Source organism: Phyllostomus discolor, chromosome 12 (genome assembly GCF_004126475.2).
Source record: "Phyllostomus discolor isolate MPI-MPIP mPhyDis1 chromosome 12, mPhyDis1.pri.v3, whole genome shotgun sequence".
Taxonomy (NCBI): Eukaryota; Metazoa; Chordata; class Mammalia; order Chiroptera; family Phyllostomidae; genus Phyllostomus; species Phyllostomus discolor.
In genome coordinates this window covers 6,277,193-6,295,266 of record NC_040914.2, presented here as the reverse complement: position 1 = coordinate 6,295,266, position 18,074 = coordinate 6,277,193, and the positions used below count along the sequence as shown (strand labels likewise).

At 53.6% G+C, this 18,074-nt stretch overlaps 1 protein-coding gene across 1 annotated transcript; it reads left to right on the top strand.

Moving 5' to 3' along the window:
• Nucleotides 1–27: 27 nt before the first annotated feature.
• Nucleotides 28–17,885, top strand: SIRT2 (sirtuin 2). Its single transcript, XM_028530119.2, has 16 exons — nt 28–177; nt 1,012–1,058; nt 4,064–4,112; nt 4,345–4,458; nt 7,100–7,141; nt 7,296–7,402; nt 7,514–7,570; nt 8,048–8,116; nt 13,268–13,397; nt 15,383–15,442; nt 15,735–15,790; nt 15,941–16,017; nt 16,126–16,177; nt 16,761–16,831; nt 16,975–17,041; nt 17,162–17,885. Exons 1-16 carry the CDS (start codon nt 162–164, stop codon nt 17,315–17,317), a joined length of 1,170 nt encoding a protein of 389 aa, XP_028385920.1. The 5' UTR covers nt 28–161; the 3' UTR covers nt 17,318–17,885.
• Nucleotides 17,886–18,074: the final 189 nt, after the last annotated feature.

The following is an 18,074-nucleotide window of genomic DNA, read 5'->3' as shown; positions in this document are numbered from 1 at the left end:
GCGTACGCCGCAGGTTGAGTGAAAGCTTGTATGCGCCGCGCGGGCTGCCGGGAGTAGTAGTTCTCTGCCCTATCTCTGCCCCATCTCTGCCCCTACTGTTTCCGGTGCTGTCACGGGACAGAGCAGTCGGTGACAGCCCCAAGGGCTCCCGCCCCGTGCCCATGGCCGAACCGGACGGTGAGTCGGGGTCCTCTGTGGGAAAGTCGGGCCGGGCCGCGCCGGGGCCTGGCTGACCGCTGCAGGCCCCGGGGCCCGAGGGTGGGTGTGGTGGGGCAGGAGATTGAGGTTGCATGTAGGAGAAGTGTGGTTCGGGGGTCTGTTGCTAAGTGATCCATATTGTTAGGCTGGTGGGTTTCTGGGTCGCGAGGTTTTAAGGGGCCATTTGACATGTCTCCCAAGTTACTAATGATGGCGTGTTTCTCTAGCCTTGGTTGCCAGGGACCCTCGTTGCTAAGGGCTTAAGTTGCTGTGGCCCCGGTTGCCAAGGGTACCTGGTTGTTTCGGGGAACTGTAGGATGCTAGAGCACCCCTGGTGCCCCTTCCTATCTCTTCCCTCTAGTTCCTGTACGTCTCCTGAACATACCACCCCCATCGCACCTCGTCCCCCACACTTCGCACTTTCAGTCCGAATATCTCTTACCTTCTCTCTTCCTTTCTAAACTTACCACTCCTTGTAAACCGAGCCCTCCCCACACATACACTCACACACTATATGTCGTCCTAACTCCTCCTAAGGTTTCCTCCGTGTCCTGTATCCTTTACTTTCTCCTCCCTGTCCTAAACCTTCGTCTCCACCCCTTTGTCCCTCACTAACCACCTCTCCTCCCAGCACCCTCCACTCTGCTTTTCCCCAGCCCTTCCCTCCCTCTACTCCATTTTTACCACCACCCCGTACCCCAGTATAACTAGGTTGGTGGGTCTTCCTGCTTCCATCCCCCTACTTTGAAGCCCTTGATAACCCCTTAACCATTCCCCCCACTATAACCACATCTGCTCCCCCTCCTCCCTCAGCCTCTGACCCTCTGGAGACCCAGGCAGGGAAGGTGCAGGAGGCTCAGGTGAGATCGGGGAAGGGTGGAGGGAAGGAGAGAAATGGACTTGTTCCCACACCCCACTCCCCTGGGGGGAGGTGACAATAGGGAGAGTCACCCCAGGGCCCTCAGCACACAGCCCCACTCCCTTGCCCCACCGCCCAGTTCAGCCTCCTGGGGAGTGGTGGATCCTGAGGACTGAGAATCAAAGAACGGTGGGCAGCCTCAAGCTGAGGCCTGCCCTACTGAGCTTTCCTCTCTCCTTGCCCTTCTCACCCCGCCCCCCCACACCTCAGTCTCTTCTGAACTTCATTTATGCTGTTCCTGGGACAGGCATCCAGCTTGGTCCCTGAACTCACAAATCTCGTGGACAAGTGACTAGAAAATGATCTTACATATAAAAGTGATTGTGAAAGTAGCTCAGGGCATTGTGGGAGCCCAGAAGAAACTTTGTGGGGTCACAGAGATTCCAGCCAGTCCCTCCTGAAGGAATCCATAGGCTAGTCTAGGAGTCAGACTGAGGTAGACATGTTTGTAGTACATGAAGAATGACTTGGAACTTTCTCAGGCAAGTTGAGAAGTGGTATTTCACACAGAGGGTACAGCTAGTGCCCAGGCCTGAGAGAATGGAAGAGTGTGGTGGGTTTAGTAGGCGGTGACTGGGGGTGATCAACTAACTATGCATGGCTGGCATTATTGAGTACTTACTTCAGCCGGGTACTGTGCTTAGTGCTTTATGGGCATCACCTCATTTCATCTTCCCAGCATTCCTGTGGGGGTCAAGGCCTATTGTGGCCATTTTACAGATGAGGAACTTGAGGCAGAGTTGTTAAGTATCCTGTCCTCTGTCACTCAGAATACCAGAGAAGGGTTTGCAGCCCACAGTGCACAGCACATTGCCTTTCAGAAGCTTCAGGGAGAGGTAGACAGGCCGCCTCAGGGAGGCCTGAAGGCCCTGTGAGCAACTCCAGCTCCCACTTAGGCCAAGTTGCTTCCACCTGCTGGGCAGGGCCCCTGAGTCCTTCCACAGAGCCTGTCTGCAGCTGAAGGCATGCTGTCCACCCTGCAGTACGTCACTGTTCAGGTGCAGGTGGTGCAGAGGCTGTGAGTAAAGCACCTCCCAGGTGCACAGTAGAGGGTACAAGAGTTCCTTGTCAGACCAAGGCTTCTCCCTCGCCTGGCTCCCAAAACAGGGCCACTGTCAGAGAAAAAGGTTTAATGTTATAAAGGATCCTCAGTCCCAAAGAGAGATTCGAAGGCGTAAATTGCAGCATTGTCCATAATGGGGCAAAACTGGAAGCAGCCCAAGTGGCTGTCAGTAGACAGTTAAGTGAACTGTGGGCCTCCTTACAATGAATGCATCGCAGTGTAGCTGGTTAAAAGAATGAGGTGGGTCTATAGTATCTCGTTCTGCAGAATATGCAAAGTGCAGCATTATGTTATGATATGACCCATTTCTGGGAAAATAATGTTTTATATTCAGAGAAAAAAATCTGGGGAAATGACCATTGTACAGTTAATAGTGGTTATCTCGGGGGGAGGGGGTGAAATTACAAGGCAGGCGCCCCAAGTTATACCTTATCTAAAAGTCAGACTTTTTGCAAAGCTTAGATAATCTAAAATGCAATAAAAATGTACCGGTAAATTTGTTTGGAAGAGAGGTTCCTATTCAAAAAGACTTGGAACCAGATAGTGAGCAACGGGGGAGAGGAGTTGTTGGAGGGGTTTTAAGCAGGAGAGTGAGTTGATAAGAATTGTTTTTACCAGAGCCATTGTAGGTCCCAGCCCTGGCCTAACACACAGGTATCCATCCATTCAGTGCTGGGTAGTTCTGGAGCGCTGCCGGGTGCCAGGCCCTATTCTCGGTGCGGGACATCCTGTGGTGAAAAAACCCGGCCTCCTGGAGCTGGCATCACGGTGAACCCTGTAGATGCTCATGATGAGATGATTAGAGTGGAGACAACGAGGAGAAGAGACTGTGAGGTGGAGGGGACAGGCCCTCACACAGAGAGGGTAGTGAGGTGGATCAGAGGTGGAGACCGAGGCTGGGAGCCTGCATAGGAGGCTAGAACAGAATCCCTGAGGGGAGAGGACAGGCTGGACCAGGGGAAACACTGAGGAGGGGACACATTATGGCAGGAGGTCAGGGGAGGGAGGCTGGAGGCGTTTGGCAGACTGCGAGTTGGAGGCCACACTGAGATGGCATCCAAGGGGAGGAGCAGGTTTGAGGGCAATGCTGAGGCTAGTTGGGCACACAGTGGGAGTGAGGGCCTGGGGTCTCTTAGAGGGAGGCATCCAGGAGGCCACGGGAACCTTGGATCAGAGAGATGGCATCATCAGTGACTGGGCTGAGGCCATTGGCTTCGAAGAGGCAGCTGCCCCAGGGAAGGTGGAGAGAAAAAGCAGGGAGCACCCAGGACAAAGTCCCAAGACCTGCAATTTGGGAGCCTGGCCAAGAGGGGGAGTCAGCGAGATGGAGGGGTTGGAGAGGTGGTATCTGAGGCTTCTTCCAGCAGGCGGGCTGCCGGCCACAAGGTGAAGGCTGAAGTGTCTTCACTGGCATTATCCCATCATTACAGAATGACTCTGGTGAGGACGGCACAGGCTACAGGGGGAATGGGGACTCAAGGCGAGGAAGTGGACTTGGCACATGAAATAACAAGAGCCAGCGCTTCCTGTGCACTTACCCTTCTGGGTGCTGTCTGAGCACCTCGCTTATGTTAACTCATTTCCTCTCACTGTAGCCCCTTAGTGGGGGGCCCTTGAGCTCCATCTCCAAGATGAGGGGCCCTGAGACTCAGGAGCAGAGCCACTTATGTGAGATTATTTCCTTGGGAGTGGCAGGCCAGGTCCCACTGCAGGTGCCCTGTCCCAGAGCCCCCACACTGGCCCCCAGAGCTATCCCTCCACTGCCCCTCACTTCCTTGGGCCCACCTCCCAGCCAGACCTTTTTCCCAAACCAGGGTGTCACCCACCTCCCACCCCCTAACCCCACTTCTTGGGCCTGGCCACCCCACCCCCACCCCTTCCAGGACTCAGATTCAGACTCTGAGGAAGGAGCAGCTGGTGGAGAAGCAGAGAGTGAGTATCTTCCTTAGAAACCTGGTTCTGTGGGGGGAGGGGAGGGGCAGCTCCATCAGGGGTGACATTCAGGTAGGTAATAATGGGTACAGTGCCAACTCTGGGAGGCTGCTGGCTGGGTCAGGGATGGAGGCTGAGCTGTGGGAAGGCAAAAGACCCCTGGGCTGGGGCAGGGCGGCTCTGGGCCTCCGTGCACCTTGGCTCAATGCTACTACTGTCTCTCTTCGACCAGTGGACTTCCTGCGGAATCTCTTCTCCCAGACACTGGGCCTGGGCAGCCAGAAAGAGCGTCTGCTGGACAGCCTCACCCTGGAAGGGGTGGCCCGCTACATGCTGAGTGAGCGCTGTAAGTCCTCCCGTCCCTGCGCTGCGCCATTCCCCCCTTCTCAGCCCCAGCCACTTGAACCATTTATACCTTCTGTCTGCCAGTAACAAGAAACCCAAATCAAACTGGTTTATACCCCCCACCCAAAAAAAGGAGTCTGTTGACCCCTTAACTAAAATCCAGCTTGAAGCCTGGGGCCAGGGGCTTCCATGTTGTCAAAAGTCTTAACCATCTCAGGTGCTGCTTTGTGTCGGGGTAAAGGTAGCTCCTGGCAGGTCCAAATGCAATTCCACCGGCCCTGCAGCTCCGACTGAAGAGAGCATCTTTCTCCCAGTCGTTCAAGCAAAGAAGCAGACATTGGCTTCAGTTGGCCCAGGGTGGGTTATGTTCTCACCCCAAACCAACCACAATGGTCTCTGATTGGCCAGACCTGGGGTTACATCTGCACTGCTGAATGACTATGCTCTGACTGGCCAGTCCTATTTGATGGGATGATAATAGCATTTACCCCATAGTTACTGGGGGTTAAAACAATAAATATGTAGATGCCTGGGACAGGGCTGGAACATAGCAAGAGCTGTGTCAGTGTTCCCTATGATTATTATTACAGGAAGCTTCTTTCAGGTGGTGCATGTAGGTGCCTCTTTACTGGGTCACCGTGTGGTGTCCATTTCTTACTGTGAGTTGAGGTCACCAGAGTTTGAGAAACCAAGCCCTAGGCAGTCCTCAGCCACAACAATCAACCCTTTGAGGGTCCTGAACAGCCCTTTGTTAAGGACGCCTTCTCCGGTTTCCCTGTCCTCCAGCTGCTGCCGGCTCCCTCCTCGGGAGCCAGGCCCACCACCCTGGGCCTCCCCCTCCTGGGCAGGCTGGGCAGCTGTCTGCAGCCAGCTTCTGGCTTGGGTGGGCCCCAGAGGACGCAGGCAGTGGCTACAAAGCTTTTGTTTCTTCCGTCCTCCTGCACCTGGATTTTAGGATAATTGACTCATGAGAGGGCCTCTGAAGGGATAATAATAAATAATAACAGTTAATCAAGCGCTCACCACTTGCCAAGCACTGGGCCAAGCACTTGACAGGCCTCCTCCACATTGTATCTATGAGATGATTACAGAGGAGGAAGCTGAGGCACAGTACCTATGGCACAGAGAGGCAGTGAATTGGTGCAGGGTCACACAGCCAGTTAGAGGCAGCCTGAGGCCCCTGAATCCAGACACACACCCCCTCCCCGGAGCCCCCAGCTGGGTCCAGCCAGGTCCTGTCTGCTGGCGTCCTTGAGATGGAAGCTGAGGATTGAGGCTGTGGCAGGCGTCAGCCTTTGTCACCCCTGCTGTCCTCCATTGGACAGGACACTCCAGAGGCGCCTGGCTCCCAGGGCCTCTCCTGCGGCTGTCCGTCAGCTGACGGGCAGATGCCAGGGCACTGCGCCGCAGGGCCGTCTGCCAGCCAGCAGCTGAAGGGGCAGCCTGGCTGTGGGGAAATGATTCAACCCCTGCCAGGCCTTCCCGTCCTCTCTTCTGAAAGCTGGTGAAAATGAGGGAATAAACTGCTTATCGGTACACAAATTTTGAGTCTCAAGAAGCTTAGTACAATCGACTCAAAGAACAGCAGCAAACACACACAAAGCTGACCCTTGAATGATGCAGGTTTGAACTGCACAGGCTCCCTTATAGGCAGGTTTTTTCAATAAATGCTGTGAATGTATTTTCTCTTCCTTATGATCTTTGTAATGGTTTTATTTTCTCTAGCTTACTTCATTGAAAGAATACAGCATGTAATACATATAGCGTAGTTATGTATCAATTACTCTTTAAGTTATAGGTAAAGATTCCATCAGCAGTAAGGTATTCATGGTTAAGTTTTGGAGCAGTCAAAAGTTATACATGGATTTTCAGCTGCTGGGGTGGGGGTGGCGTCCTCTCTAGGAAGCCCTCACATTGATCAGGGGTCAACCATGTAGCGTTTGCTCAGCCTGGGCACAGATCGAAGCTTTACATGAATACATTCATTCAACAGCTCTGCAAGGGCATTGCTGCATGCTCATTTAATTAATAGAGCAGGCAGCTGAGGTCAGACCGCTGATCTGACTGAGGCGACCGAGACGCCCTGCTGGTGAGCAGGAGAGCCAGGATCTGAAGCCCCCACCCACTGTCCTGTTCACTAGGTCTGGGCTGAGGGTGGCAAGTCTTTGGTCTTCACCTGGAAGTTGCCAGACTTCGGGTGGCTGATGTGTGTTTGATTGCGGAGGAAAGGAATGTGTATGATGTGCTAGAAATAGATGGTCATTCAGGATGGTGTCCAAAAGAGGAAGTGCTGCCAGAGAATTTTACAATAACCTGTAGCTTTTCTAGGGGAACCTCCACCCCAGCCTCCTCATTAAGATCTCGTGTTTTTCTCTAGCTCTGGTTAGGGACAAATTTCTCTCCTAGTTAGGGGCCTTTTCTTGACAAAGTTGTATAATTTCAAACAGTAGATTCTTTGTCCTCATCCTGGCTCTTTCAACTGTGTGACTGCTTCCCCTCTCTGAGCCTTGGTTTCCTCATCTGTAAAATGGGAGTCTTAACACCCCCCACCTGGCACTGAGTGAACAGTGTCAGGCCCTGATGGGTGGTGTTATTTTGGGGCTGAGCAAACCAGGTCACGTGATGCATATACTCTCTTCCAGGTCGCAGGGTCATCTGTTTGGTGGGAGCTGGAATCTCCACATGTAAGCGCCCCTCCCCCAGTAGCCACACCCTGGTTTGGGAGAGCCCTTTCTAGGAGCTAGGGGAGCCATGTCTGGGACCTCACTTGGGAGGGTCACTGTGGAATAGATGGGGCCCAAGTCCCTGATGGATTGCCCCCTGCCTCTCCTCCCCTAGCCGCAGGCATCCCCGACTTCCGCTCCCCATCCACGGGCCTCTATGCCAACCTGCAGAAGTACCATCTTCCCTACCCGGAGGCCATCTTTGAGATTGGCTACTTCAAGGTACGTGCAGGGAGGAAGGGCTGCAGCGATGGGGTCGGGGATGGGGTTCTCTGCTCTCCTCTCACCAGGGGCATCTGGGTGCCCACCTGCCCTTCGCTGTCTCTCCCACAGAAACATCCAGAGCCCTTTTTTGCTCTCGCCAAGGAGCTGTATCCTGGGCAATTCAAGGTGAGCTCATTTTTCAGCCGAGGGCAACAGAAAAGGGTGGCAGACACAGGGCCTGGGGAAGACCACTTGGACAAGCATCATGTGGTCAAGAAACTCATGGGCTCTGGGCCCAGGCTGCCTGGGTCTGACTCCTAATCCGTTCTTTCCTGCTCTTTTGATCCTGAGCCTCAGTTTCCCCACCTATAAAATGAAGCTGCTGATATCATCTGAAGTGGGTTGCTATGAGGCTTAAATGAGTTAACAGGATGTGTAAAAGCCCGGACTCTGGAGCCAGGCTGCTTTTGTACAAATCCCAGCTCTACAGCTTGGTGGCTGTGGGACCTTGGCAAGACAGTCAGCCTCCTTGGGCTTCAGTTTCTCCACTACGCCAGGGGGGTGATGGTGGGCTCCACCTCACCAGGCCCATGTGGCGATCCCCCGAGGTAAACCGGGATCTTCTCTGTTACTGTCAGCATTGTTCTGGTTGCTCCCCTCCAGCCGACCCTGTGTCACTACTTCATCCGCCTGTTGAAGGAGAAAGGGCTGCTCGTGCGCTGCTACACTCAGGTAGGCGGGCGGTGGGCGTCTGTCCGGGAGGAAGAGGGTGGGCTGCAGGTGACCTGGTGCCTCAGGGCCCAGAGTTCAGGCCGCTGCTTCTTTGTCACGTGACCTGCAGTAAGTCGTTTCCCTTCTCGGCCTCAGTTTGCCCTTCCATAAAGCAGAGGCCAGAAAAGCTTCACACTCTCAGGTCTGTGGTGACATGACCGGGAAGTCCTCTCAGGGCCGTCCCCTGTGCACTGAGAAAGGACTTCAAGTCTGAGGGGGTGGTCACCATGGACACCATAGATTTCATACATGTTAGGGTTTTCCAGCAGATGATACCAGAGTGACCCGATCTAACAAAATCCATACACTGTGACAGCACCCTAACTGGTGATGTAGTGTCTTATGGAAGGAACATCTTTCTGTAATTTGCACAAAGGCCTCATAGGTGCCATGTCAGGCGCTGAGCCAGATGCCTCACCCTGGGGCAGGCAGGTGAGGGCAGCGCACCTTTTTGACTCCTGGACTAGTCAGCAAGAATTCTAGGACATCGTACCCCTGACAGTAAAACATGTTTGTGCCTCTACCTTTGTTTTATGATTACGTATTGAAATTCTGTCATGCATGCTATAAATTATACCTCAGAACCCAAAATTATAAAATAGGGAACAAATGAATATAAAGAGGTATTCTATTCATTTTTAAAAGATTTTGTTTTTATTCATTCTTAGGGAGAGGGGAAGGGAGGGAGAGAAACATCAGTCAGTTGCTCTGGCTGGGAATCAATCTGATGACCTTTGAGTTCGCAGGCTAGCACTCAGTCCACTGAGCCTCGCCCGCCAGGGGAAACACGCACTCGAATTTTTCCTTCCCGACCTGGCCCTTTGCAGCCTGCAGCCTCAGAAGCTGCCACCAGGGGGAAGATGAATTCTTTGTAGGTACAGATTTGGCAAATGGGGCAGGTGCTCCTGCCTAGAAGCTGTGATGGGGAGGGGCACAGTCACCTTTGAGGAGGAGCCCAGGCTCAGGATAAACCTGACCTTTCTTCCCAGAGGGTCGACTGTATCCGCAGGAGGCGGCTCAGACGGGACACTAACAGCTCACCTAAAGCCAAGTGCCCTCCATGCGTGATTTCATGGACTCCTCACCTTGGCCCTGCCAGCATCCCTGTTTGTCCACTTCCGGCACCAATGTTTACTGATGGTCAACCCGGTGCCAGGCCCTGCAGGCAGCAAACAGAGCAGGCGCCCCTGCCCTCCCAAAGCTGACACTCTCATGTGGGATGAGATGGTGGACAAGATGAATAAGTAGCTTATCTAGGGTGGCAGATGGTGAGAGTTCTGTGGAGCAGGATTAAGCAGGAAAGGGGAATCTAAAACTCTATGTATGTGGTGGGGGGTGGAGTGTTGTCGTCAACCAGGTATCAGGAAGGCATCATGGAGAAGGGGACAATTGAACAAAGACCTGAAGGAGGGGAGGAGGGGACCAGAGGATTATCTTGAGGGAGTGCATCCCAGGCACAGGGAACAGCTGGTACAAATGTCCTGAGGGAGACTGTATTTGGCATGTTCAAGAAGCTGGATCAAGTAAGCTTGAGGACAGTGGCAGGAGAGAATGGCAAAGACGAGGTCAGGGAGGTGACAGGGGTAGACCACGTGGGGCCTCGGGGGCCATGGCTTTGTCCATTACTGTGCATGAGATGGTACCACGGAGGGGCTCTGAGCAGGGCAAGGACGAGACCAGGAGTCCTGCTGGCTGCCTGTAGGGGCTAGACTGTGGGCATGGGGGAGGTGGGGGGCTGCAGAGCCCAGGGAGGAGGCTGCTGTGATGGTCCATGCAGGAGAGAATGGAGCCTGGGCCAGGATGCGGACCGTGGAGGGAGAAGGGGTGAGTTAGGAATCCATTTTGAAATGGGAACCAATAGGCCTTGCTGACGAATTAGATCTGAAATGATTCATGAGAGCGAGGAGTCAGGACAGTTGGACAGCTCTTAGCCTGAGCACCTGCCGCTTTTTACTGAGATGGTGGGAGGTTGGAGGGGCAGGGGCAGAAGAGGGCTCTAAGACCTATGGGAGTTGAGATGTCCACGTGGAGATGTGGACAGATGGTTGGACACCGGAGTACTAGACTTGTGCCTCAGGGGCAGCATATAGACAATGTTTAAACTCAGCGGACGGGCTGAGTTCACAGGGGCTCAGCATGAGGAGCCCAGGCCCAAGACAAAGAGGCCCATCAGGGCTGCTTGGTGGGTCACTTCCCAGCTCTGCCAGGGCCAAGACCCCTGCCCTCGACCCTAACAGCACACTGACTGCCCGCTAGTTTTACAAGAGAGCCGACATGAATGCCTTCTGGGGTCCAAGTGCACTGTCAAGCACTCTCCCCACAAGCTGCAACGTTTAATGCATGAAATTTACACATAATACTCCAAATGGTATACCCCCTAAAATAGATAAAGGTGGAAATAATCTTTCCTCTCTCACATTTCACGAAACCATTTTTTTCACCCTCTTCTTTGATCTCAGCCACTATTTGAGTCACTGACCCAGTTTTCTGGAACATGCTGTCCTCACTGCTTTCTGAATCGTGGTGATGCAGCAATCCTGAAGCACATCTCGAGCTATTTTTATCTCGGACACATGTGTCCACTCAAATGCGAGAACAGTTGTCCTGCTCCTTTAGGTCACTATGATTGCCACAGCCAAATGTTCTATTACATATATGTGGCATTTGTACTTTCTTTATGACCAATTTATTTGCCTCTATTTCTCTTACACTTATCGTGAAAATCTTTTAACTGGGCAGCTAAAGGAAGGAAATTCTTTGTCACCACGAACTCATTGCCCTCCAACCTCAGATCGCCTTTTGGTAAGGCACAGACAGCCACACTTTTGACTAATTTTTTAAAAGATTTTATTTATTTCTTTTTAGAGAGAGGGGAGGGAGAAAGAGAGGGAGAGAAACATTGAATCAGTTGCCTTTTGCACTCCCCCACCTGGGGACCTGGTCCACAACCCAGGTGTGTGCCCTGACTGGGAAGCAAACCATCAACCTTTCAGTTTGCAGGCCAGCATTCAATCCACTGAGCCACACCAGTCAGGGCAACAGCCACACTTGTAAAATAGAAAATTATTGTAAGTGTGTATTTGAGCCAAACCAATGCCATGTGTTGGGGAGCACAGTCTCCCCCCACTGCTCCCTGGGCTGGCTCCTTCTCACCTGACCCCTTGTTGGGAGGACTCTTCCATATCCACACCCACGTAGCAGCTTCATGCTTTTGAAAAAAAATTTTAAAGATTTTATTTAATTTTAGAGAGAAGGGAAGGGAGGGAAAAAGCAAGGGAGAGAAACATCAATGTGAGGGAGAAACAGCAATCAGTTGCCTCTCTTGTGCACCCCAACCGGGCACCAAACCTGCAACCTGGGTATATGCCCTGACAGGGAATCAAACCAGTGACCCTTTGCTTTGTGGCACGACACCCAACCAACTGAGCCACACCGGTCAAGGCATTTTTTTAAAAGATTTTATCTAGTTAATTTTAGATAGAAGAGAAGGGAGGGAGAAAGAGGGAGGAAACATCCATTCTCTTCATGCTTTTTAAAAGCTGCCATTGGCGATGTGTCAACCAGGGACATGATGTTTTGAAATGAAAAGGGAACTAAGGTTTAAAAATCAGGAGATTTCAGGTGAAAAATCCAGACTTCAGTCTTCTCCTGAAAACCGGGAGGAGCTGCACCCTGGGTGGCTGTCCCAGGGAGAACAGGGGCCGGAGTTGAGTAGCCACCTCCCACTCCGGGAGCGGCCCACCCTTGCCCGGGGCCCACCTCCCCTCCACGGCCACTTCCTGCCCAGCTCCGGCCGAGGGGCAGTGGCTGTGTGTCACCTGGTGTTCAGTGCCCGTGCTTCCCTACAGAACTTGCCTGGGCCGGACTGCCCCGCGCCCCCACAGGCTACTGCTGCTCACTCCTTCGGGAGTCTCCTCTGAAGATATGCTACACTTAGGCAGGCAGATACACAAATTCAAATATGTTTCTTCACATCCTGTACACATCGCTTTTGTGCTCTCGTGCCTTTTAACACCTTGGCGAGATCATTTCATACCAGTACATACGGGTTGGCCTCATTCTTTGTTTTTGTGTGTGGCTTCTTGATTACGTATGGTGTCAGAGAATATCAGGGTCATTTAGGCAGTTCTTCGAGCTCTTGAATTATTTGCAGGCACACGGCTTAAGCAAGGGAGTTAGGAGTAGGCTGAATCAAGTCACAGGCAAAACTAGGGTTTCTAGTAGAGAAGGGCCGGTGGCAGGCAGGGAGCAGACAGGGCCGTTGGTGCCATCTGCCCTTGAAAGAGAGCCTTCCAGTTGCTCGTGGAGTCTCCAGGAACCTGGTCAGTTCAGCTACGGGCGGCACGTGATGGGCCATCTCTGTTACGTCTGCCAGTGTCCCCCGTCTGCACCTGCCTGGTGGGCAAACAAAAGCTGCTCCAGAGGGGCTGCGTGTTTAGAGAGAAATGAGAGAGCACAGATGTCTCTGTGGAAGGGGATGTTCTTGTTTGGTCAAAAAGGAGAGTATCTCTGTCTTAAAGGAATGCAGGTTAGGATGCTATCCATGAACCAGACCATAGTCAGAAACCTCACTGTGAAATAGGAAAACAGTGTGATTAAAACTGAATAGTAACCCCTGAGTTTTTAATTTCTTTTAATGCTGGGCCAGAGCTGCCACATATGGCCGTGCAGCTTGGGTACTGTGCCAGGACACCGCATCTGGAGCGAGGGGCTCCGGTTATAGTGGAAACAGTGTACATTTCTACATCATTTCAACGGATTTCTGGTTGGTGGCACTAAAGTGTGTGGTTCTGACAAAACAAATAATCAGAAAATTAGAAGAACAGTGGCTTGAATTTGCAGAAAAACACCCTATGGGCTGGGTGGTGGCCATGAGCCTGGCCCATGTACATTGTAGTTTGGGCCCCTGCCTGGAAGCATCCGTGACTTTTACCCTTTTAGTGGCACCATCAGAATAAACAGAAATTTTCAGGCACACTTTGCCTCTTGCCTGCCTTCTCTTTCCCGCTCCCTGTCCCACTGGTTTCTCTTGGTGACAACTCCCTGCTCCTCTTCCTGCCCCAGGGGAGTGTAGTTCACTCCCAACCCTTTTCCCTCCATCTCTCCTTCCAGAACATAGACACCCTGGAGCGCGTGGCAGGCCTGGAGCCCGAGGACCTGGTGGAGGCCCACGGCACCTTCCACACGTCGCACTGCGTCAGCCCCCTCTGCCAGCAGGAGTATCCGCTCAGCTGGATGAAAGGTGAGGGGCTGGAGGTCATCCACGAGGGTGGGTCTCCCGCCCACTGTCCACCTCTCAGCACCAGGGACGGGGCCTCTATCCAGTGGGCACTTATTCTGTCCTGCACACCTGTGTGTCTCAGTAATAGCAGCCTCCAAAGATTTGAGGTGACAGTGAGATCCATCGCTCCCAACACCACCTCACAGCCACCGTAGGACGGATGCGCACTCCAGACCCAGTTCAGTCACACACAGAGACATGAGTTAGCAGAGAGGGTCCCAAATGGTCACACAGCCTGTTCGATGAGGTCATGAAACCCTTGCCATCTGTCCTTTGAGGGGCTCCAACCCTATTGTACATGAGATGCTCCTCAAGAAAAATGGAACTAAGTACTTTTTTTTAATTTTTAAAAATTGTATTTATTTATTTTTAGAGAGAGGGGAAGGGAGGAAGAAAGAGAGGGAGAGAAACATTGCTGTGTGAGAGATACATAGATCAGTTGCCTCTCACACACCCCCTACTGGGGACCTGGCCCACAAGCCAGGCAGGTGCCCTGACTGGGAATTGAACTGGCGACCCTTCAGTTCACAGGCCGACACCCAGTCCTTTGAGCCACACCAGCCAGGGCGGGACTAAAGTTCTAAGAAGAACAGAACTGTCCAGTAGAACTTTCTGAGATAAGGGAAACCTTCCATATCGACATTGTCCAATACAGCAGCCACTTGCTACTTGTGACAGCTGAGCTCTTGAAACATGGCTAGTGGGACCGAGGAACTCAATTTTAGGTTTTATTAACTTAAATGTAAAAAGCCATTATCTACTGTGATGACTGTATTGGACAGTACGTGCACGAGCAGCGCAGGATTCAGCCCAGTGGTTTCGGGGGAGCAGAATCGGTGGAGCGTGAAGCCAGACGCAGGCCTGGGGAGGGCCGAAGGCTGAGCCGTCCCACGGGGCAGATGGCAGGGCTTGCTGAAGTCCCAGTGTCTGTTCATGTCAGGGCAGAGTGTTCAAAGAGGGGGAAACCAGCCAATCCACATTTCTTGAATGCCAGCAAGAGACTATTTCTGGCATCCATTGTGCTGATTAAGAAGTCACTTATTTCACCCTGGAAACCCATTTCTGGCATTCTTTATGCTGACTTCACAAAGCCTCTGGTGTCCGTGGGAAATAAGGACAGCCCTCATAGCAGGGCCTCTGGAGCGTGGCCTTCTGGACAAAACACCAGCTGGCTGGCCCTGGGGTGAGGAGGCCTGAATGGGGAGCCACACACAGCTGGGGTCCTGTACAGTTAACATTGCCCCATTATGTTCATGGGCAGCACCCGCAAAAGGGCATAATGTCGGTGCAGAAATGTTTTAAAGCAAATGACAGATATTAAAACAGTGCTCTAAATATTCGTTGAAGAAATGAATAAATAGTTGAATGAGCAAGCTAGGATTCTGTGGGTTGCAAGTGACAGAATACTTCTTAAGTTCTTTAATCAATAAGCAATAAGGAGCGTGATTGTCACAAGGACGGTGTGTGTGTGGTGGGGGGCCAGTCACGGAACCCAAGGGTGGGAAGCAGCTGCACACACAAGACCATCTGCATACTCTTTCCTCTTGTTTTGCCACCGGCCTGCGCCCACCAGGCCTCTCTGACCCTGGAGGAAGCAGAGCTGCCCTCAGAGACCCACAGGCAAGCTTCACTCCGATTCCCCAGGTTGGGGGTAGGGCATCCAGTGGCCCCTATTAGGAGCAAGTGTCTGCTCATTTGTTTATTCTTCCATTCAGTAGCTAAGCCTGGTGCTGGGGGCCACCCCTGCACTCCTGAGGCATGCGGTTGGGGGAAGGGACAGTTTCCTGAGGAGAGGTCCTTTCTGAGCAGGTCAGATACCCCAGGAGGCTCTCCGGTGACTAAGGTGTGGTTGTGTGGAGAGTGAAGGAAGGCGCAGGGGGAGGTGGCTGGCAGGCTCTCTCACCGAGAGCCTCTCACCGCCTTCTCTCCTTCTTCTCCACACCCAGAGAAGATCTTCTCCGAGGTGACTCCCAAGTGTGAGAAGTGTCAGAGCGTGGTGAAGCCCGGTGAGCCTTGGGGCCTGGGGCAACCCAGGGAGACGTGGAACTGGGAGCCCGCCCCACACCCCACACTAATCCTTCCCAAGAAGACCACACTCACCATCCACCCACCTCCTGGTCGCCCTCTCTCCGGGGAGAGGCTTCCATTCTCTGGCCTGTCCCTGCTGCTCTGCACTCCCACGCAGCTCCAAGGTCTGCCTCCTGCTCCTGCCTGTTCTCACCTCCTTCCCTTTCTCTGTCTCCCCCACTCACTGTCTCTTTCTGTCCTGTGTGGTGTGTCCATCTGTTTCCACCTCAGACATCGTGTTCTTCGGTGAGAACCTCCCAGCTCGTTTCTTCTCCTGCATTCAGTCAGTAAGTATCTCCGCTACCACCCTGTGCTCAGCCTGTGTGGGAGCAGCCTGGGCCCTGCCCAGGGTCACTGGAGCTTGCGGTGAGGTGGGGGTGGGGACGGCCGCCCAGACCTCCCAGTTCCGGAGCCCTCACGGCACTGCCCCTCCACAGGACTTCCGGAAGGTGGACCTGCTCATCATCATGGGCACCACCCTGCAGGTGCAGCCTTTTGCATCCCTCATCGGCAAGTAGGTTGGGGGTCAGGGCTGGGGGGATGCTGGGGTACTACGAGGTTGGGGGGGAGGGGGCTCGGGAACCAGAGTAGGTCCTCAGCACTCAGTTTGCCATCCCCCCAGGGCACCCCTCTCTACCCCACGCCTGCTCATCAACAAGGAAAAAACTGGCCAGGTGAGTCAGCTTTTATTCATGTACCACCGCCCACCCCAAATTCTTCCCTTCCTGCATCTGGGAGTCTGTAGGGAACCCAGTAGTTCAGACCCCTGGGGCTCAGGACGAGGGATTCCGGGATCTGGAGGGATCAAGTTCCAGGCTGCCCCGACTAAAAGTCCATAGTTCTCTGGGGCGTCGGGGAGCCTTCTGAGCAAGTGACAAAACCCCAACCCAAAGCCACTGAAGCCAAAACTGGGATGTTGCACTTCCTGGGACTGAAGGGTCCGGGTGAGCTGGAGCCAGCGCCTTGGGCAGTGACATCAGAGTCGCCAGTTTTGGGCTCCTTCCTGAGGAACGATGTTTCCTCAAACAGGCAAAAACATACCTCACACCAGACACTCCTGTAAGTGTTTTTCCTGCATTAACTTACTGACAGTACAACCCTAGGAGTGGTTCGATGATCGTCCCCCTCCACTCGTAAGGAAACTGAAATTTGGAGAGGCCAGGTCACTTGAGCAAAGTCACAGAGCTGGGATACAAACCCAGGCCACCTGGCTCAAGGGTCTGTGCTTGGCTCCCCCCACACTCCCCTTCCCTGCAGACTGACCCCTTCCTGGGAATGATGATGGGCCTCGGAGGAGGCATGGACTTCGACTCCAAGAAGGCCTACAGGTGAGGCCTGGGTCTGCTGTGAGGGGTGGGACCTGCAAGGGACAGGTCCAAGGTGGGAGGATGGGCATGAAGTCACACAGACAGGGCAGAGCTGGCAGGGTCCCCGGGCAAGCCTGGGAGATCTGATACTCAATCCCCCGCAGGGATGTGGCCTGGCTGGGTGACTGTGACCAGGGCTGCCTGGCTCTCGCCGACCTCCTCGGATGGAAGGTGAGGAGCCCCGGCCACCCCAGCCCACCCCAAACCCAGCCCCTGGGCCCCTGCCTCATGGGTCCTCTGACTTCATGCGGCATGGCAACCTCTGACCGCCGGAAATACTGTCCCCCACAGAAGGAGCTGGAGGACCTTGTCCGGAAGGAGCACACCAGCATAGATGCTCAGTCAGGGTCGGGGCACCCCAACCCCACCACTTCAGCTTCCCCCAGCAAGTCCCCACCTCCTACCAAGGAAGAGGCCGGGACCACGGAGGGGGAGAAACCCCAGTGACGGCTGTCTCCTAGGCAGGACACCCAGCTCCTGTGAGACAGCTGAGCCCCAACCAGCTGTGGCCCTCCCTAACTTGAAGCTCTTATCTGGGGAGCTCAGAGCATTCCCTCAATTTCATAACCACTCTCTCCCAAAAGTGGGGTCCCAGTCCCCCAACCCCCAACCCTGCCAGATCTCTAACATCTCCTGGGGGCTGAGGCCTGGGCAGCCTTGTCTAACAGCCCGGAGCCTCTAACCTCCCCCAGGGGTGAGGATCAACCTCCCCTAATCTCTAACTGCTTCCAGGGGGCTAGGGGGCCTCCAAATTTTAACCATCCCAGGACAGATCACCAGGACCCCATACTACTGCTCCCAGGGGTCTGTGGCCAAGCAGACAAAATCTAACCTACCCTGGGGGGCGGGGCTCCAAATATAATTCATCCAGTGGTGGGGGTTGGACCTCCCCCTTCTCAGCCTCCAACTCCCAAAGTGGGTGCTGGGCCACCTGCACTCAGGACCCACCTCCATGTGTGGATGGGCAGATGATGTTGCTTATTGGAGACAAATTAAAAACAAAAACTAACAATCAGCTGTCTGGCTTTGCTGTTCCTTTCTGTGGGCGCACCAGGAAGCAGCCGGAGGGAGTGGGGGAGATCTCGGGCCACTGAGGAAACCAGGGCACCTAGATAGATGCTCTCGTGAGAAACAGCAAGGGGTCCTACGAGGGGACTCCAGGGCAGTGGGAGCCTGAGGGCTCTGGGCTCTGGGCTCTGGACTC